The following is a 22,633-nucleotide window of genomic DNA, read 5'->3' on the forward strand; positions in this document are numbered from 1 at the left end:
ATTATAAATAGTGGGGAAAATGGATCGTAAAAAGGAAAAGTATATACCTTGACCTATATAATTGGTTCTCAAAACTTCCATGCTTTGAAAAATGGCCATTTATGTAAATACCTAATTGAACGAAATATTACATGTTTGCAAAGTATCTCATTTTTAGTCTGGTCCCAGGATATTATGTGACTTCATTCAGATGTTCTTATATAACTGTGTCTAATTCATAATAAAATGTAGAAATAAGTCAAAAAACTGTAAATCCTGTGGTACAGAAAATACAACTTGAAGACTCTTTCTTTGGTTTTGCAGTGTTCCTGTTCCTGTAGTCAGTCTAGAGAAAATTCCTAACCTAGTGAAGGCAGATGGTGCCAATGTTAAAATGAATTCTACAACCGCCACCACCATCACCTCCTACTCAGCCTCTTCATCCACCATACCTGCTCCAACTTTGATTAAATCTGCTTTGACATCTAAGTCAGTGCCACCATCTCCAGAAAAGATTCTGAACGGCAAAGGAATTCTAGCTCCTTCAATAGACAAGAAACACCAAAACGGCACTAAAAGCAGTAACAAGCCTTACAAAAGACTTTCAGGTGAGTGATATTGTACTGCGCCTTTTGAGATAGTCCATCATTCTTCATTAATAATTTTTGTAGCTGAGGAGTAATATATAGTAATATGCTATAGCTATGTTTTACTGTAAGATGCTGTTTTTAATATGAATAGTTAGCCTGCAAGCCCTTGCCATATGGATAAAATATTTCCTTAATAAAATACAAGTTCATTTTGCCTTAGAATTAACCTTGGTGGTTAACTATTTGTCCTCAGTTGACCAGCAGATAAAATGTAGACTATCTAAGGAATAAATGCAGTAAAATAAAAGGGCAACAGGCTCTCCCTTTTTAATTTATTTTTAGCCATATTGAACAAATTTGCTGCAAACCAGTGTAGTAATGATCAACTTACCAAGATTTAGTATTGTTCTTCAGTCACTCCAATTGAATACTTGAGATTTGAGTTATTAATGTATATCTTGTAGCTGAGGGCCCATGCTGCCAGGTGGCTATAATTCATAAAGTTGTGTGTAAAAAAGCCAAAAATGTCTGAGAACTTAAATATTGGACAGTAACAGACTGTGAATCACAGTGATGGTTGAACCTGGTGATATTCTAAACAGAAAAAGCTCTCTACCTTGCTTGAAGCTGTTTCCATCACTTCACACTGATACAACAGACATCGTAGGGCTTCAAAGTGGGGTTATTGTGTGTGCTGGTTTTGTCGTTGGGTGGGGGATTGTGTTAATTTGTGTGTGGGTTGTGTTGTGCTGGGAGAGCTGTGTGGATTTGTTTGAGTGGAAAGTGAGAGGTGTATGCTCTGACAAGAGGCTAGGTGAGTTTGGGGTAGTTGTGTGTGCTGATTATGTTGTTGTGTGAGTGGTGTTGATTTGTGCCGGTGACAGTTGGGTGCATGGGTGTGGCAGTTGGGCCACATAATCTGTGTAGTGTCCCTCATTCAGCCAATGAAAATGTGCATGCAAATTAGCTACAGAGTAAGGGTGGTGATTGGTTGAGTTACCTCTGGTATCACAATGGTCTGAGTCTCTTGACATGGCATAGATACATGCCTTCTCTAGTTGTACACTGCACAGGTGTAATTTGTAAAGTCAGAATGGCTGAGAACTTAAAAACTGGACCGTAACAGGGTGCAAAACCCAGTGATGATTCACCCTGTTAATAATCCGAAGAAAAAGAGCTCTCAGCCACGTTTCTAGCTGCTTCCATCACTTTATACTGACTCAACAGACGTTTTAGGTTTCAAAATGACTCACATGACATTCCTGGACTCTTATTATATACATGTGGTTAGTTCAACTGAGAAACATAACTTCTGCCACTTGCAAGGTGTCCATTGGATGTGCCATCAGTAAGTGTTTTTCATGTTAAACATCATGCCTGTACTAATGAATGAGCTTTTCAGGGATATTGTTATGTGGCTCCAGTGTGTTAGTTGTGTAGCTGTGCAATACAGTTACTCATCTTACTCTCAGGAAATGCGTACAATTTTGCATTGTTATACCTTTAAAAGGGACAAAAACTTAGAGTATATGCTGTGTACAACATTCTGTTTTTAATTTTGGTAAGGAGGCAGTATGATACAAAAACGTCACCCTAATCTGATGGGACTTCACCCTATCACACTGTAAAATAATTTTTAAGCTTTTATTTTTTCTTAAATATCAGGAAATACTACACAGGTTTAGGGAAGAGACACTGGTGCTAGGTAAATCTTGTCTCTCATTTCTTCTTCCACCACAAGTGAAGAGGGCTGCACATGTGTACATCCACACACAGAGAGCAAAACTGGGGTCTGGTTTCTCTTAATGGGGAGGAGGAGGTAGGATCTGGGGAGGCTGCACAATCTGTGATCATGACCTGCACAATCTTATCTGTGGTGAGAAGGCAGAATATGGGCCTGTTGATCTGTCACTTTGCAGATCCACCAACGGAGCAAGAGGATAAGCATCATGGAAGAAACTGGAGCTCAAGGATGCAGTAGCAATTACAAAGTGCCCACTGCTTTACAGCCAGAGGGGAGGATTTTTCCCCAGAGCTGAGCCAGGCCAGTTGCAGGACTCTGGGCAGAGAATTTGCTGCCAAAAGCAGAAAATACATTTTTGTTCTGAATGAAGGAAAACAAAATGTCTGAGTTAGGTTTTCCAGCAAAAGTAACTGAATCAGGTTTACTGCATCAGAAGCTGCATAGGGCCTATTCATCCACTGGCAGCACACTGAGATTCGGGCAGGAAATTTCTTGTGTGAATTGAAAGTCTGATCTTCCTATTGGCAGTGCTATACAGATTAGGCTGTGCGCTTGATAGAAAGTTAATTGATTCTGTTTCCCAAATGTGTGTTGTGACACCACTGATTAGTTATAAAATAATTTATAAAGGTGAATGCTATTATTTGTAATTGAGTTTAAAGTATAACCCAGGTTTTTGTAGACTGAATAACGTTGTTGTTTTTTTAATTTTCTCACATTTGGCAGTTAGTATTATGGCCTTGTTAGAATGGCTTGACTCCAAAACAGTGCAAGGTGTGTTTTCTAAGACTGTGTGTGGTATGGAACAGTGCCATTGCGCTAAAGCATTTAGTATGGTGTCTTCTTTCTTAACTAGTTAAAGGTGCCTCACAGGAAACCATTTTTTCCTAAGGTTTTGCAGGTGACCATACCAAAATTCAACAAAGCTGAAAGTACTTAGCATAAATGACTCATTTATCTTTTTTCATCTAACGTTTCATTTACTAGGATCTAATTTATGATTCCAATGAACAAATACAGGGCATTGTGTTCTACCAGAAAACAGTTTACGATACCAGTGGAAAGAATGGTTTAAGGAAACATTAAAATTTTTAGGAGCTTAAGTTCAAAATTCAGCTTAGATCTCTCTTCCCTGGACAATGGGAGCTTGTCTTCACTGCATTGTTAGCTCAAGCTGTGACTCAGGTTTTGCCCCTAAGTAGACAACAGGACAGACACACTGTATCTGTAGCTCAAGTTAAGTGGTGCTTTAAGCTCAAGCTAGCTGGTCTGTAAGGGGGCTGCGTTGAAACTCAAATGCTGCTGATGCTCAAGCAAGTAATGCGGTGGGGATGCAGCAGCTCACAACTCATCTGTTAATCTGATCACTCTGTGTAGCTCGAGTGCTGTTTTGCAGTGTGGTTGCTCTCACGCCACTCTCACTTGAACTAGGCTAGCTCCAGGGGAGTAACTCGAGTGTGCTAATTCAAGCTAATTCTTGCAGTGAAAACAAGCGCTAGCTGATGGGCTCAGTCTTCAAACTACCAGCCTTGCTCCACAGACGACTGTAGGGGTTGTATACACTGATGTTGTATTTATAAATATTTACTGTATATGCAACAGTCATTAGAGTGACTAATTACTCTGAAGAAGTCATCACAGTATGGGGCCTTCTTTCATATGGCTTAACTAGGGCTAGAGTAGTTCCACACTGGCACTGACTCAGCAAATTTTGCCAGTTCACCATATCAGCCAAAATATGAAAATTTGCTTGGGGGAAATCTCCAAATAGGCTAGGACCCTGTCGTAGTACTTTGTGGTCATTCTGGTGGATGTTAAGCTATTTTTTCACATGAATATCTTGATTGCCAGAGCCACAAAACTGATAGTTTTCAGGTTGTTCTTTAAAGATCTGTTCTGTTACCAGACCTAGAATCCACTAAATCCTGCCTTCTCTGCCCCACTTATTGATGCAGCACCATGATACAGTTTGTGATTGTTCATCACAATGAGGCAAGTAAAGTAAGTTGTGAGAACATGTAAATGTTTTATACAGGTTGTCCGTCAACGCGGTTGGTTTCCCACCATTATTACACGCAATTTGGCACAGGCTGAGCTGAAGATCTGAGGGTTAGTAAAAGATTCTTTGGAATATACCCAGGACTTAATATACTTGTTTTACACACTAGGTGGGCAGGGTAATTTTTAGGTTCATCTCAGTCTCTTGCTGCAGAAGTGGAGCCAGTCATCTCAGTCCCGGCAATGGACTTAAACTGGTTTATAAAAAGAAAAGGAGGACTTGTGGCACCTTAGAGACTAACCAATTTATTTGAGCATGAGCTTTCGTGAGCTACAGCTCACTTCATCGGATGTTTTACTTCCTTCTCACAGCCCTGCCCTCTATCTTTACCCTACATCCTTGAGTGAGGCTAAAGCTCTTTCTATGGCTGAAGGCTGGTTCTTGTTGGGGATGGTCAGGGATGCTGCCCTCCTCCCTGTGACAAAGTCTGAGCAGGGAGAGAGGTAGCCCGCCTAGAGAGCTGCGAGAGGCAGTCTCAGGGATCAGTGTCCCCTAGCAGCAAACTGGAAGAACTGAATCTGGAAAAAATAGCCTTTTTCCATTCTAAATCCCATTTATGGACAAAGCTAAAGAACTGGAAGCCCCATCTAGATAGGACCATCTGCTGATTTGCAAGCTGTGCTATAGGTTGTAGCGTTTACTCCCTCCTCTTCGTTCTGCCAAGACTATAATGTTGCTCTAAGCCACCCACTGCAGCTGCTCCAGAGAAATGCTTGCACTCTGCCATTTTGGAGGATCAGTGTGTCAACCCTGCAGCATGCTCAGGCTATGCCAGTGCAGATCTGTGACAATCCAAGGTCACATTTACAACTGGGACTCTTACCTGACATAATGGATACTCTTACTCTCTGGGAATCCAAGAGCTCTGTTTTTATCATTGCTTAGCAAGAAGGTGGTGATCTTTCCACTTAGACATGGACTTCACCATAGAGCAGTTTGGTGTACATGGCTACTCTTGGAAAGATTGCTCAACTACAAGAATCTGTGGTTTACCTGCTTACTTAGCAGTGTTCCTTGCACAGAGTATATTATGTCATTGCTCTGTGGGTCATACAGGCTTCCAGTTTTTCTGGCTGCAAATCAGGATGTTGGCTCATATCTTTAAAGCCCTGCATAGTTTGGGACCTAGCTGTCTTAGGAACTGCCTTTTTCCTCATACTCCATCCTAGTAGTTTTTGATCAGTCAGGATTTTCTGACAGTTCCCAGTTTTGTGTGTTCCTGAGGCTGGAGGGCTAATGTTTTTAGTGGAGCACTCTTGGTTGTTGAATTTGCTTTCATGTTGGTCCTACAGTCTGAGCTTATGGGTGTTCAGGGCATATAGCAAGGCTTGTCCATTCACTCCATCTTTCTCTTGTCGTTCTTTTTAGTTACAGTTTTGTCAGTATAGTTTGTTTTAATTTTGGGGGGCAAAGGAGGAGATTATGTAAATGAACCTAGAACAACACATTATATACATTTAACAGTATAACTTAAATAATTGACTCATACAATTGTCCTGTGAACATACATTTTGATGTATTAAGTATTTCTGTAGTTTCATCTTATTTAGTGTACACGCAAGCCCTTTAGTGTCTGCTATGCGTCAAGGGCCACAGCAGCATCTACTACTCAGGACAGATTTCATTGCCATTGTAGTTTTCCAATAGTGATGGTGCTGACCACCATTTCAGGTGTATGCACCTGCTCTGAATGCCTTGTTATCCCCTCTTTCTGCCATGTCCCTTTATCCAAGGGTCAACAACACAAATACTAATTTAACATTTTGTTTATAATTAAGTTCTAAAAAATATGCATAACTCAGTACTCAGATCTGTCGGTCACTAGTACATCTAGGAAGTAAGTGTTGTCTACCTATTGCAAGTAGTTGGAGTCAGAAATCAGATTCTACTCCCAGCTCTGCCACTGACATGCTGTATGACCTTAAGCAAGTCCCCTAACTTCATTGTGTGCCTCGGTTTACCCATCTTTAAAATGGGGAGAATAATTCATACCCTGTCTCAGCAGGGATGTTGAGATTTATTGTTTGTAAAGCATTTTTGGATCTTAAATTAAAGGTTCTATATAGATTTAAAGTATTTATTAGTGGCATTCACAAAACTACACACCTGTACGAACATAGAGTTGAGGGAATTGTTGAATGACCAAGCTATTTTCTCCATTATGTATGTGACAGTGGAATTGTGATAAATGAAAGGGGAGGGGTCACTCCCTTTCATGGACCCAGCCAGCCAGCTAGCTATAAAAAGCCCTCTTAGTAGCTATTATCTACTTGCTTTACCTGTAAAGGGTTAAAAAGTCTCCCTGCATAGGTAAAAGGAAGGGAGTGGGAACCTGACCAAAAAAGCCAATGGGAAGGCTAGAACTTTTCAAAATTGGGGAAAAAACTCCCCCTTTGTCTGTCTGTTGTGGTTCTCCGGAGAGAAGGGGACAGAGCAGTGATGCTGTAAAAAGCTTTGGGCCAGGTATGAAAATCATGGAATATCACGGTTGGAAGGGACCTCAGGAGGTCATCTAGTCCAACCCCCTGTTCAAAGCAGGACCAATCCCCAATTTTTGCCCCAGATCCCTAAATGGCCCCCTCAAGGATTGAGCTCACAACCCTGGGTTTAGCAGGCTAATGCTCAAACCACTGAGCTATCCCTCAGATCATACCTAGAAACTACTCATTTGAAACCCCAGATATGTAAGTAGATCAGGAAATGTCTAGGAAGACGCAATTCAGTTTGTCTTTTATTTCTTTATGGCTTGTGGACTCCTCTGTGCTAACCCTGGTGCTTTTGTTTTGCTTGTAACCTTTAAGCTGGACCTCAAGAAGCTATTGTGATGCTTAATCCTTGTAATTGTTTTCTTTAAAAACCTAGCAAAAATCCTAAATTCAGATGTATTTTATTTCTCTTTTTTTAAATAAAATTTACCTTTTTTAAGAACAGGATTGGCTTTTTGTGTCCCTAAGAGGTTTGTGCACATGTTGTTTAATTAGCTTGGTGGCAACACCTGATTTCCTTTGTTTCCTTTCTCAGCTCTTCCCCGGAGTGGGGATGAAAGGGCTTGAGGGTACCCCACAGGAAGGAATTCCCAAATGCGCCTTCCTAGGTTCTCAAAGAGGTTTTTGCACTTGGGTGGTGGTCTACCCATCCAAGGTCAGAGAAAAGCTGTAACCTTGGGAGTTTAACACAAGACTGGAGTGGCTAGTATTAATTTTTAGAATCCTTGCAGGCCCCCACCTTCTGCACTCAAAGTGCCAGAGTAGGGAATCAGCCTTGACAGGAATACAAATAGCTATGCATATATCTATCAGAACAGTGGGGAGGTAGGTATAAAATAAGTATGTGTTCATGTTTCTGCTACAGTGCTGTAATATAAAAACTAAAACCTATGTTATACATAAATTCTGGGTGAGACATACAAAATTAAAAATGGTAGTAAAATAGGTAAATCTAGTACAGTTAGCATTAAATATACTAAAACAAATCTCTCAATGGATGTTTACTATTGCTAATAATATTTAGAACTCAGGTAACTTCTTTCTCTTTTCAAAATGCATTGCAAACTTTAAGTAAGCTTCTCAATGCCCCTATGAAATAGGAAAATAAGAATTATTAAACCCATTTTTACAACTGGTGAAGAGGGGACAGATTTAGGCCAAAACTTTCAAATGTAGCTGGTAATTTTGAGTGATTCAAATTTTTAGTGTACAGCTTGAGATATCTATGGCCTGATTCTTCAGAGGTTCTGCTCACCTGCTTCTCCCAGTTGAAATAACTGAGAGCTGCAGCATACAGTCAGTCTTAAGCTGGGCACCCGAAGATTTGAGACACCCAAAATCAATAGCCATATGGAAAATGTTGGCCTTACTTGCCACAGTGATAGTCATACAGTAGAACCTCCTAGTACGAACTGACCAGTCAACCACACACATCATTTGGAACCAGAAGTACACAATCGGGTGGCAGCAGAGACCCAAAAAAAAAAAGGCATACATAGTACACTACTGCGTTAAACATAAACTATTATAAAAATAAAGAGAAAGCAGCATTTTTCTTCTGCATAGTAAAGTTTCAAAGCTGTATTAAGTCAATGTTCAGTTGTAAACTTTTGAAAGAACAACCATAACGTTTTGTTCAGAGTTACGAACAACCTCCATTCCCGAGGTGTTTGTAAGTCTGAGGTTCTACTGCAGCTGGAATTTAATTCAGATACTTGGCTTAGTCTGGTACTTGGACCCTTCTATCAAGCCCCATTCTCTAGCCCATATCTCTGAATGCATTAATGACACAACCTCCTTAACTACTACTCCCAAAAGACCTTTTGTCAAGTGAAGCTTTCCCTAGTGTAATAGCAAGTTCTCTGAATTCTGTAAGTGAAATCCTGTTTTTACTGATGGGTGCCATGTGCAGGGAAAGGAGAGAACAGAATTGTCTCAGCCATGCATGTGGTACAAGAGATGCTTTGCTGGTATAGGTCAGGATGGTTCAAATTGGGCCTGGGTGAATAACCAGGGACAGCTTACTGCAGCCCCTTAAAAAATATGTATTTTCTAGGAAGCAGTCTTAATTGACACATCCATTTAAAAACATGTATTTTTGAGACAATCTTTTCTTTTCTTTTTTTCCCCAAACAGAAAGAGAATTTGACCCAAATAAACACTGTGGAGTACTGGATCCTGAAACAAAGAAACCTTGCACAAGATCACTCACCTGCAAGGTACTTTTCTCAGAAGATAAAATATCAGATGCTTTGTTATAGTTTAAAATCCCACCACGGTAATTTGAGAGGTCATACCTGCTCCTGTCTTAGAGACTATGGGTATGGTATTCAAACACTTTCCACAGGTAATTCTTGCTAAAGTAATTCTATTCTGTTTCTTTGGTGAATCAGAGCATCTACATCAATCCACTGATATTTTTGACAAAGGTTTTCCTTATCATTTGTGATGCAAAGGGCAGTACAGTTTATTTACAGGCACTCAGTAGCATTGCTTTAAACACTGACTTTTGGTTAATATATGCAGCAGCACTGTTACACAGTCTCCTTGTAGTAAAGATGAAATTCATTTTCTTATAAATAATTTGAGATCTGCTTATATGGCTAAAAGACTCACATGACTGAAACAACAGTGTAAGAAACATATATATCTACTGCTGTTGGTCTGTAGAGGGGAACAGGGCAATGTGCTTGAATATCCACCCTTATTTATATTTATACATTTGCCAGTCCAACCAGATCTAATTATTTATTGTAGATTAAGGGCTGCAATTACAATGCTCTAGACAGAATATTAGTAATACTATTTGGCTTGGAAATGGTAAATGGATAGTTTCCATTATGAAAATTGTCCCGAAAGATAATTTAAAGATAAATTGGACACTTCCTGAAAATAATTTTTTGAATTTATCCAGGGCAATGTGGAATAGCAACTTTTTATTGCCATGACTATATTTAAAGTTGTTTTAAGTGGAGTTTTTCTCTTAGAATTGTGTTTCAGAAATTTAGAGCATTCACAAACAGTTTTATACAAAAATTCTTTTTAACCACCCTATTTTTAGACTCATTCACTTAACCATCGACGAGCAGTTCCAGGTCGCAAAAAACAGTTTGACATCCTTCTAGCTGAACACAAAGCTCGATCCAGGGAAAAAGAAGTTGCAAAAGACAAGGAGCATCCACAGTCTATAAGGGAAACCCATCAGAGCCATCCCACACCAGCACAGGATTCTTTGCCAGGATCTTCACTGAACTCTGGGCAAGAACCTAAAGTAACATTTCCTGCAAAATCTAGACCACCCAATTCTGTACTTCCTAGGTGAGCAGCCTTCTCAAATGCATGAATGCGATATTCTGAAACTTCTATAGGAAATGTCCCTCTATGTCTTGTGTACAGATAATGCTATATTTGTGTCATATTTATATGGATTATTCCATAATCAACTATTAATATAGGGTTCTTCTCAGGAGCTGGAAATAGATAACACCAATAGCGGTACTTAAATCATGGTATAATAGTCAGGGCTCTGACTGGGCTGGGGGAGAGTTGTTATTCCATAAACTCTGCTGTCAGTCGCAGAATAGCTGAATGTTTCAGCTAAAATGGTCAGTAGAAGTTAGCAAAGTTAATATTCAAATATCATGAATAGGTTTTAGAGTCAATTCATTTAAGTGAATCAGAGCAATTCATGCCTCTTGGTTAAGTTTGTGAAGGAAGGTGCCATTTAATAGTTCCTGTTCACTTTAATGGGACTACTTATACAGGAAGGTGCACTGGGATTATTTAGTCTGCAGAAGAGAAGAATGAGGGGGGATTTGATAGCTGCTTTCAACTACCTGAAAGGGGGTTCCAAAGAGAATGGATCTAGACTATTCTCAGTGGTACCAGATGATAGAACAAGGAGTAATGGTCTCAAGTTGCAGTGGGAGAGGTCTAGGTTGGATATTAGGAAAAACTTTTTCACTAGGAGGGTGGTAAAGCACTGGAATGGGTTACCTAGGGAAGTGACAAAGAAGTGACAAAATCTCCTTCCTTAGAGATTTTTAAGGTCAGGCTTGACAAAGCCCTGGCTGGGATGATTTAGTTGGTGTTGGTCCTGCTTTGAGCAGGGGGCTGGACTAGATGACCTCCTGAGGTCCCTTCCAACCCTGATATTCTATGATTTTATGACTTCAGTGTAAACAAAATGATCAGCAGCTGGCCCTTAGCACTGTTCTTTCAGGCTGTCTGTCTGTAGCTAATCATTTCTTATTCAGGTTTTCTTTGCAACCACAAGGGCTAATAACACTTCTTAGAATGGAAGCCCAACTTCTAAAGAAACTGATGAAGCTCCTCTACAGAAGTTCTGACAAAGTATACTGGGTCAGCTGAACCCGAGTAATGCTCTGGTAAACTCCCCATGTGTTCTAGTTTCTAGCATATAGCGCAGCAGGCCAAGTGACAGTCACTTGTATCTCTTTTGAACTGGAGCACCAGTTTTGGATAGTGTTGATGGGGGTCAGTCAAGTCAGATTGATCCATGCTTCTTTTATTATTTCATATTTCACTTCTTCTGAGAGGTCCCAGTTGGGATTGGGCCCCCAGTGTGCTTGGTATTGTACAAACACATACAAAGATACTGTCCATGCCTCAAAGAGCATATCATCTAAAATAACCAAGTGACATACAAAGGGTGCAGGAAGAGAGCTACAAACAAGGATATGCAGTTTTTATATGCATATCTGCGCTTGCCACTTCAGAAATTATTCTGAATAAAGTAATTGTCAGGTGCTCCGGTCAGCTCCTCAAGCCAGCAATAATTGGCTAATTCAGTTCAGGGAAGGTTCCATGTGCAAGGAGCATGGAAGAACGTGTGTAGATGTTTGGGTGAGACTGACAAACTGGCAGATGAGGCTGGCATCACTGGTGGAGAGGGGAGACTATACAAAGAGATGGGCAAAGAGGCAGGGAATGGCAGAGTTGTGAAGAGACTTAAAGGCTTGCACTTACTGCAGTGAAAGCCAGTGGAGGGTTTCAAAGAGAAGGGTGAAGCGGTCAGAACAACAAGCAAGGAAGATGAGCTTACCAGTTACGCTTTGTAGTTCTACCCGTTAAGTACTCATTTCTGCTGCAGTGCCTGCATTAACCATCATAGTGACTATTAGCCTTCCTAGCTCTCGTTATGGTGACATGTATAACTGGTTTGAGATTCTAAACTTCAGTGCAGTTAGAGGTGTAAGCAACTCTGTGCAATTTCCACAAAACAGAGGCAGCTTGGCTACGGCTAGTGACATTTTACGGGGGCTGCTTCCTATTATGTTAAGATTCTCATCAACTCCAAGGTAATTTTAGAGAAAAATCTGTTAGGCAATGAAAACATGCCTGTATTAGCAGCAGTGAGTTTTTATTGTAAGCACTCAACAGACGTGCTAGAATGGTTGTTTCTCTAAATCTACCTTTGGACTCTGGATTGTTGCACGTGTGACTTCTCAGAATCAGAGAGTTACAAAACTGACGGAGAAACAATTTGGCAGTAAATTCACTTGACTAGAGAAGTGACAAAATCAGGCTACCAGTTACAGACCATTTGTTTCCCTCTACCATCAGACTAGCACACATGCACACTTGGCCACGTAGGGTGCAAGTCTTCACTGACTATAACTGAATTCCCCCAACGATTGTTTCTAGGCTGCTTTTGAAGCATATACATTTGTTACCAAAGAAGGCATTATCATGCACGGGGGGGGATTGTTTTGTGGGGTGGGCGGGGAGTGTCTAGCACAAAGCCTGCACTATTCTGGATGGTCCTGCTTTGATTTTTTTATAGGGTTTTAGAGAAAGACTAGATAAAGTTGTCTACTGGGAAAATCATACTATATAGAGCTATCTGGATTTACTTAACTAGCTAGAAATAAACTAAGCCAGGCATTTTATTACAGTTACTAAGCTAGTTGACCTTCTTCTGGTAGGAATTTCATAGCAAATAAAATTGCAGAACTGGACACCTAGTTTTTTAGCAAGTAACAGAGTAATGGTTCCATGTGTTAGCCTTTCAGTTTCTTTCCCATTTATTTTTTGTTTTTATTCAAATATACCTTCTTTGCCTTTCATACCTCTTAAACTGACCCTCCTTGTGAGCCCCAAATGTAACTTCATCCAACACAAATGTAATGGTGAAAGGCTGAACTGTGAAAGTGATGTAATTTTTAAAAAATCTTCTTAATTACACCACATCATTTTTATGCTTCTTACGCTGTTATTTCTTGTGCCATTTACTTTGGAGCTTGAACAGATGTTGTGCCGTATGTGGTTTTAGCAATGTGGTTTTAGCAAGCTGGTTATGGAGCTTCTTCAAAACATTGAGACTGTAAATCTTCTTTCTCCTCTTAGACCATCATCTGCAAATAGTGTAAACAGCAACAGTTCTTCAAACCACAGTGGCTATGTACCGGAACTGCCACTATCTTCCATGGGAGGAGATTTAGTTTGTAGATTGTCCAGTGATGAAGGAGAAGTGGATGGAGCTGAAGAATCCGAGAAATTAGACTGTCATTTTTCTGGACGCCACCCGAGGCCTCTTGGGGTATGTCTGTCTTTTTACAGCACTGCTGCTGTTATTGTTTATACAATGCCATTGGGGTATATGGCATTCTACAGACATGTCAGAAATAAGGACCCTGCATTCTAAAGTTTTCAGTCAAAATAAGACAAATACATCTGATTATGACAGAAGACAATGATGGGTAGGGGAGGAGGAGAGAGACAGGTTAGTGCACATGACATATTAATAGTACAAGGTTATGGGCACAATAAAAAATCAGCTGTAGAAAAAAAAAGTTTTAGGGCTAGATTTCCCTCTCACCAACATCAGTATAAACCAAAAGTAATTCTGATGTAATGAATAGTTACACTTGTGTAAAACTGTCATGAGAGGACAATTAGCCTTTATATCTTGAGAAGAGCTAACCTCTTAGGTTAAATGACAACATCTAAATGTCCTTGAAAATCTTACAGCAACAAAAAAGCTACCAAGTGATTAAACTGCTTTATATTCTTGAGTATGTGTAGTCCACCTTGGAGCAATAACACTTCAGGAGTGCTATTTTCATATGAATGCACTTGTGCATTGATCTCATTGCCTTATTCATCTAAAAATGGAGTGTCCTCTCCTGAGTGAGGCGTAATCCATCTGCTCTGGAAGCACTCTGCCTCAACTGTTTGCCGGTCTGGCTGCTCCTGTTGTCTTTCTCCTCTGCTGGTTTTAAGTTTTATTGTTACTCATAAGTGCAGCCATGTGGCACCAGAACTGAAGAGTGTATTTGTTTATCTAGTACAATGAAAGCAGTAATCAGATAATTCTTGAACTCCTGAGCAGACAGCTCTCATAAAAATCAAGCTCGGGAAATTAGTTAATGACAACTAAAAGTTTTCATCAATTTATTTTCTATACAATTTGCTTAATTAAGAGAATGTGCTTCTATTATCACACCACAGTAATACACTGAAACAGTATGACAACTGCGACGTAGTCGAGGCCTCAGACTTAAATGTGCATAATTCCCATTGAAGGAAAGGGGAATTTTACCTGTGTTGTTACTCCTGGACTGGGCACATAGATGCCCCCAACATTAACATATGTTTACCCTGATTTTCAAATTAAATTTAAATATCACTCCATCTGTATGTTTATTTTCCCCGTGTTTTAAAGGATAGCCAGCATTAGAATTTATCCTACTTTATCATGTCCAGTTTTCAGAGTAGCAGCCGTGTTAGTCTGTATTCGCAAAAAGAAAAGGAGGACTTGTGGCACCTTAGAGACTAACCAATTTATTTGAGCATAAGCTTTCGTGAGCTACAGCATCCGATGAAGTGAGCTGTAGCTCACGAAAGCTTATGCTCAAATAAATGGGTTAGTCTCTAAGGTGCCACTAGTACTCCTTTTCTTTTTATCATGTCCAGAAACTACAACGGCTTGTTTGATGCATCCTACTATGTGTCTGTCAATTATACAAAATTGTAGGTGGCACTTTCTGAGACAGATTGCATAGAAGTGATATCAGAGTCACTGAACAGTAAAGAAAAGCTAAAATTCTTTTAAAATTAAAAAAAAACCCTACAGAATTATGTAATGCAGCATCAACTCTCCAAAATGTTTGTTAATTTTGGATGGTCTCCTCACCCAGAGGCAGAGTGAAATGGAGCTGCTCAAAGTGAAGATGGCATCCCTAACTTGTGAAAAAATTTCTCTTATCTCCATCCAGCATGTGCCTCTCTTCCTCACAATCATTGTATTTGAACTTATGCTAAGGAATTTATAATGTTAAACTATACCCATTGTCTGGGTACTGGCACTCGAATACTCCAGTTGATGGGTGTTTGTATAGGAGCCCAGATGGGGTAGATAGCATGTCTCATTTCATTAAGTACTATCCTTTTAATGTTGCATGAAGCAACACATAAGACAACTATAGGAAAGCTCTTGTCACCAGTAGAATTGTACAATAAAGAAATCTCCATAAAACATTGGGTATCTGTCTGTCTAGTATTCTCTGCAGTGTCACTAGGCAGACTCATGTTAGATTGTTTTCTCAGCCTTTTTGTAGAGGATTGTATGGGTTTGGATGCAGTGAAAGAAGTATGAAAGAACCGCTGGATACAGAATGTATTGTTACCAAACAGCCGCCCCAACAAGTGTCAAAGGAACAGCATTCATGAGTGTGAAGAGACAGTGACTCTGTAATAATGAATGTTGGCCTGGTTAATTGGATGTATGGTGTATGGATATATTGGTTTAGCTCAACCTAGAAATAAATCTGTTGCGTTTGTCTGACTAGGAAAACAGGCAGAAAGAAAAGACTGGCTCAATATAAGCCACTGCTCAGGAAATACTTGTCGTTAAGGGATAGTGGCAGAACCATCAGCTCTGAAAACTCCAGCTCAATCTCGTGAAGAGCCTACAGGACTGATTTTGACCAGAAGACTCAGGGACCACAATGTGACAGGTCTCCCCGTCTCCTCCTCCCCCCCCCCCGCCCGCGGGGAGCCACCTGGAACTGGGGTACCACTGAGCCCTCTGACTCACCAGCTTGGGCTCCCTCTCACCCTGTGCTGCTGTAACAAGCTGCAGACCTGCTCCTGGTCTTACACTTCCACCAGCATACACACAGGTAGGGACACACCCAGCTGCAGTTACATGCAGGCTCTCTGACCAGCCACTGCATAAACCAACAACAGAGAGCCTACAGCCAAAATAACCACCAGCTTCCCAACCTAGGACCCCACCCCCTGCCCCCACTGGAGTATAAACCCAGAATTATACCGCCTTGCACTGCACAGGGAACTGTACAGCATAAGCTCATAGAGTTCACACACACCCCAATGTGGAGACGAATATGCAACAGCCTTTGCTGCTTGAGCTATGATTTCCCACACACTTCACTTTAACTCACTGGTTTAGATAAAGCAAAAACGAGTTTATTAACTACAAAAGATAGATTTTAAGTGATTATAAGTGAGAGCAAACAGATCAAAGCAGATCACCTAGTAAATAAACAAAAACGCAAATTAAGTCTATACTAGAAAGATAGGATATGAAATAGCAAATTCTCACCCAGGCTGATGATACAGGCAGGCTTTCAGATTCTCAAGGCCCAAGCTGCACTTGCTTTACAGCTTGGAATCCCCAGGTTTTCAGACACAGGCTAGAAATCCCTTTAGCCTGACTCCAGCATCCCCGAGTTCAGTCTATCTTCCTCAGGTGTTTCCAGAAGTCTTCTTTGTGGGGAGTGAAGAAAACTTGATGATGTCACTCTCTGCCTTATATAGCTTTAGCATATGGCAGGGACCCTTTGTCCCAAACTTCAGTTTGTGGAAAAACACTGGTATCCAAGATGGAGTCCAGAGTCAAGGCCCTTGCATACCTTGCTGAATCATAGCAGCCATTACTTAATAAGTTTCTGGAGTGTTCTCAGGAAGGCTCACCAGGTGGGAGATAGGCTTCTCCTAAATCCTATTGTTTTCCTTAATGACTCATTACCCTGAATAGATCCTTTCCAGCCAGCTATCTAGACTGAAAGGATCTTACTTAGTGGGCGTCACCCTGGTGTAACTACATTTGAAATACAGATAGTCAATATTCATAACTTCAGATACAAAAATGATACATGCATACAAATAGGACAGTCCTATTCAGCAAATCATAACTTTCCAATGACACCTCACATAACCCATCTTGTACAAAATGCATCATAATTATGCCATAATTATATCATCATAATATCACTGTGAAGAACTGTAACAAGGTTTAAAAGGAACCCTCTCTCAAGAGAGAGGTAGTGGGCATTTGGGAGAACCAGTCTGAGACACAGGGATCTCCTGGGGTGTCTGAAGAAGATAGGCCTGCCTAATTCTAACCATCCTAGGGGATGGTGAAACTTTTGATAAGGTAGACATGTGTAGATTGTTGAATTAAAATCTTTTTTATCTAACAACTTTGTTCTTTCTGCTAAAATAAACAGTACTTTGATTTTATCCCTTGTATACCGCTGACCACAGACTCCCAAAGGGAAGAACCACAGATGCCTGAACTCAGTAAGACCTGCTGAGTTGATACGCTGGTTACTGTAGCATGTGCCTGGTCTAGGAGTGGGCAAATTGCGAAATTCCACCCCAGGGTAGGTAAAAGCACAAGGCCTAGCACCTTGAGTGGATACTCTGAGAGAGATCAGAAAGGGAAGAGAGGTGCAGCTAGTGTAATTATGTCAGTGTATTTCAATACAGCCACCTTCATCCAGAATAACAGTAGCTGCAGTATGCAATCTTGAGGGTAAGGCTAAGTATAACTGGAGAAGTGAGGGAATGTTCAGGGTTCATCAGGGATGCACAGTAACCTCCTTCCTCTCTTCCATTCCACATATGCTTAATAAATATAATGTGTTATTTCATATGAAATAAACTTTGCTTACATGGTGACCTGGTCATTGATCCTGGGGTGTGATACAGTCACCTCAATCCATGTAATCACGATAACAGCTATGCTCTGAGAGGCGATGTAATCTGGTTTTACTCCACCACTTTTGTGTTCTTTTTATCCCTTCTTTGGCAACCAGTACAAAATATTACTTTTTGTTAGGATGGCCAGCAGCTGGCCATCTGCAGTCTGAGAGAGGTGTGTCTTGCATCTTCTTACAGATGCGTAATTGCTATGGTGCATGGGGGGCTGCACTGACAGAGAGTGAGCGTTACAAGAGTATCCTGAACACATATACCACTGGGGCCACAGCATGATATTGGACCAGTTCGCAGTGCACTGAAACAGAAAGACAGAAGAACAAGCTAATTGTATGTAGTGTTTCTAGGTTATTGGCTGTTGGCATTAGGAGCAGGAATGAGGGCTAAGTTAAATAAAGATGAGTACAGAGATAAATATATCAAGAGGCTAGAAAAGTGGTTCCATTGTTGTCTGATGTTGACTTCTAAGAGGAATCTACTCCACAGAGATCTGTCGCTACAACCCCCTGCCGCAGTTAAGGATCAGTAATGGTGACCAAAGAAAAAGTAGACAACCCAAAAGCATGGAAAGCTTTCAGTGATGCCCTTTCCGTGGTTTTTAAATTTATCCCCAAAAGTCTTTCGAGGTTGTGGTGCAAATGCACCCTTTCAGAGTCTTCTGGAGAATTCCCACAGGGAGATAGTACCCACTAGTCAATGCGTGTGCAGCCAGGAGAATGGGGTGTTGTGCACGCTTCTGTACAGGATGTACTGGTGGGAATTCTTTTCCTTCTCTTCCTGAAGTGTCATCTGTTCAGTCCTTGTGAAGTAGTTTATTAAGGACAGTGGTACAGTGCTTTTCGTTTGTTTTCTTTAGAATGATTTGTATTCTTGCTTAATGAAATGTGGTATTTAACATGCATTGAATGGTATCGCTGATTGAGGCAGTTACGGTATTAGCAGGAATTACGTTGCTAACATTGCAGCTCAGGATTTACATGATGTGTGAAAGAGAAAGTATGACTCTGACATTAGAATCAAGCCCTTAACCCACACAGGTGAGTTTTTAGCGGATGTATAAAATACCCCTGACAACAAGCTGAAATGTTAAACATATTTCATATATCATGCAGGAAAGTAACTGGTGATACTTTCTTCTGTCTATAGTTGACTTTAAAAAATATATATTTGTGTTGTGCAAGTGTGTGTGTGTGTATATATATATATAAAATATAAAAATATTTCTCTATACATTTTGTACTAATTTATTAGTCTATTAGCAACATTGAAATGTCTTTTCTTTCAGTTTTGTTCATTTGGTAGTCGCTTAATGGGAAGAGGATACTATGTATTTGACAGAAGATGGGACCATTTTCGATTCGCACTAAACTCCATGGTAGAAAAACACTTGAATTCACAGATGTGGAAGTAAGTGAGAATTTTGCACCATGTGGTTGTTTTATTCTTTTATAATAGTTAATGCTTACAGTCTTCTAAATTAACCACTTCCATGGAATGCTTTTTTTAAAAGTTACCTGGCACATTAGGTAGTGTCATTTACATGAATACAATTTTATTCTTTGTACTCAAGAAATACAGCTAGCCTTTAGGAGCTTACAGCACAACAGAATAATTTTTTAGTCACCGTTCCAAAGCAGATTTCTACTTGGTGGCTGATGATGATCTTAACAGAAGTGTACCACATCTAGGTTACATGTCCCTCTGTACCTCTAGGGTAGGGTAGTTCCATTAGCCTTCTAACTGCTTATGTGTCATTTTGTTGTAGAACCCATTTTTCCAAAATATTTGTGTCTGCTTCATGCAATTGTAAGATTTATTATCTATAGACATGGCTTTCTTTACACATTATTTTGCCCTGACTTCACTGAGAGGCCAGTGTACAAAAGATCTTTTCCCTTGGTTATCGCTGAGATGGTGGTGGTGGTGGTTCAGAGATATACTAGTGCAATGTATTGATGGGTTGAATGCTCACTGCTTGCAAACCCACAAAAACCCACAGTAGTTTTCTCCATACGGACTGAAATACCCCTGACAACAAGCTGAAATTTTAAACATATTTCAAATATCATGCAGGAAAGGACTGGTGATATTTTTCTCTGTCTAGAGCTGACTTTAAATATATATATTTGTGCTGTGCAAGTGTGTGTGTATATATAATGTAAGAAACGGTCAAATGAAAAAAGTCTCATTCAATTACATCATATAATGGCAGACAGCTAAAAATTGTTTTTTAAAGTGCTTATATACCAATGCTGGAAGTCTAAATAATAAGATGGGTGAACTAGAGTGCCTCGTATTAAATGAGGATCTTGATATAATAGACATCACAGAAACTTGGTGGAATAAGGATAATCAATGGGACACAGTAATACCAGGGTACAAAATATATCGGAAGGACAAAACAGGTCTTGCTGGTGGGGGAGTGGCACTATATGTGAAAGAAAGAGTAGAATCAAATATAGTAAAAATCTTAAATGAACTAAACTGTACATTGAATCTCTATGGGTAGTAATTTCATGTTCTAATAATAAGAATATAGCAGTAGGGGTATATTACCGACCACCTGACCAGGATGGTGACAGTGACTGTGAAATGCTCAGGGAGATTAGAGAGGCTATTAAAATAAAAAGAATAAAAAGAATAAAAAGCTCAATAATAATGCGGGATTTCAACTATCCCCATATTGACTGGGTCACCTCAGGACGGGATGCAGAGATACAGTTTCTTGACACCTTAAATGACTGCTTCTTGGATCAGCTAGTCCTGGAACCCACAAGAGGAGAGACAATTCTTGATTTAGTCCTAAGTGGAGCACAGGATCTGGTCCACGAGGTGAATATAGTTGGACCGCTTGGTAATAGTGACCATAATATAAATAAATTTAACATCCCTGTGGTGGGGAAAACACCACAGCAGCCCCAAACTGTAGCATTTAATTTCAGAAAGGGGAGCTACACAAAAATGAGGAGGTTAGTTAAACAGAAATTAAAAGGTACAGCGCCAAAAGTGAAATCCCTGCAAGCTGCATGGAAACTTTTTAGAGACACCATAATAGAGGCTCAACTTAAATGTATACCCCAAATTAAAAAACATAGTAAGAGAACCAAAAAAGTACCACTGTGGCTAAACAACAAAGTAAAAGAAGCCATGAGAGGCAAAAAGGCATCCTTTAAAAAGTGGAAGTTAAATCCTAGTGAGAAAAATAAAAAGGAGCATAAACTCTGGCAAATTAAGTGTAAAAATATAATTAGGAAATCCAAAGAAGACTGTGAAGAACAGCTAGCCAAAGACTCAAGAAGTAATAACAAAAAAAAAAAAAAGACATTAGAAGCAGGAAGCCTGCTAAACAACCAGTAGGGCCACTGAATGATCGAGATGCTAAAGGAGCACTCAAGGACAATAAACCCATTGCAGAGAAAGTAAATGAATTATTTTCATCGGTCTTCATAGCTGAGGATGTGAGCGAGATTCCCAAACCTGAGACATTCTTCTTTAGGTGACCAATCTGAGGAATTGTCCCAGACTGAGGTGTCATTAGAAGAGGTTTTGGAACAAACTGATAAACTAAACAGTAATAAGTCACCAGGACCAGATGGTATTCACCCAAGAGTTCTGAAGTAACTCAGATGTGAAATTGAAGAACTACTAACTCTAGTATGTAACCTATCATTTAAATCAGCTTCTGTACCAAATGACTGGAGGATAGCTAATGTGACACCAATTTTTAAAAATGGCTCCAGAGGTGACCCCGGCAATTACAGGCAGGTAAGCCTGACATCAGTACCAGGCAAACTGTCTGAAGCTATAGTCAAGAACAAAATTGTCAGACACATAGATGAACATAATTTGTTGGGGAAGAGTCAGCATGGTTTTTGTAAAGGGAAATCATGCTTCACCAATCTACTAGAAATCTTTGAGGGGGTCAACAAGCATGTGGACAAGGGGGATCCAGTGGATATAATGTACTTAGATTTTCAGAAAGCCTTTGACAAGGTCCCTCACCAAAGGCTCTTAAGCAAAGTAAGCTGTCATGCGAAAAGAGAGACGGTCCTCTCATGGATTGGTAACTGGTTAAAAGGTCGGAAACAAAGGGTAGGAATAAATGGACAGTTTTCAGAATGGAGAGGGTAAGCAGTGGTATCCCCCAGGGGTCTGTACTGGGACCAGTCCTATTCAACATATTCATAAATGATTTGGAAAAAGGGGTAAACAGTGAGGTGACAAAATTTGCAGATGATACAAAACTACTCAAGATAATTAAATCCCAGGGGCAGACTTCGAAGAGCTACAAAAGGCTCTCAAAACTGGGTGACTGGGCAACAAAATGGCAAATGAAATTCAATGTTGATAAATGCAAAGTAATGCACATTGGAAAACATAATCCCAACTATACATATAAAATGATGGGGTCTAAATTAGGTGTTACCACTCAAGAAAGAGATCTTGGAGTCATTGTGGATAGTTCTCTGAAAACATCCACTCAATGTGCAGCGGCAGTCAAAAAAGCTAACAGAATGTTGGGAATCATTAAGAAAAGGATAGATAATAAGCAAGAAAATACCATATTGCCTCTATATAAATCCATGATACACCCACATCTTGAAGACTGCATACATATGTGGTCGCCCCATCTCAAAAAAGATATACTGGAATTGGAAATGATTCAGAAAAGGGCAACAAAAATGATTAGGGGTATGGAACAGCTTCCGTATGAGGAAAGATTAATAAGACTGGGACTTTTCAGCTTGGAAAAGAGATGACTAAGGGGGGATATGACTGAGATCTA

General features: G+C 40.0%; 1 protein-coding gene across 8 annotated transcripts in view; it reads left to right on the forward strand.

Moving 5' to 3' along the window:
- The window catches only part of ATXN7L1 (ataxin 7 like 1), a 203,032-nt gene that overhangs the window by 159,403 nt on the left and 20,996 nt on the right, over positions 1–22,633 (forward strand). For all 8 annotated transcript variants that reach the window (XM_077835519.1, XM_077835520.1, XM_077835527.1 and 5 more), the window contains 5 exons: positions 304–587; positions 8,995–9,077; positions 9,920–10,176; positions 13,228–13,420; positions 19,133–19,254. In XM_077835519.1, the coding sequence (XP_077691645.1) occupies positions 304–587; positions 8,995–9,077; positions 9,920–10,176; positions 13,228–13,420; positions 19,133–19,254 (939 nt within the window). The remainder of the gene's footprint in view (positions 1–303; positions 588–8,994; positions 9,078–9,919; positions 10,177–13,227; positions 13,421–19,132; positions 19,255–22,633) is intronic.

Source organism: Eretmochelys imbricata, chromosome 1 (assembly GCF_965152235.1).
Source record: "Eretmochelys imbricata isolate rEreImb1 chromosome 1, rEreImb1.hap1, whole genome shotgun sequence".
Lineage (NCBI taxonomy): Eukaryota > Metazoa > Chordata > Testudines > Cheloniidae > Eretmochelys > Eretmochelys imbricata.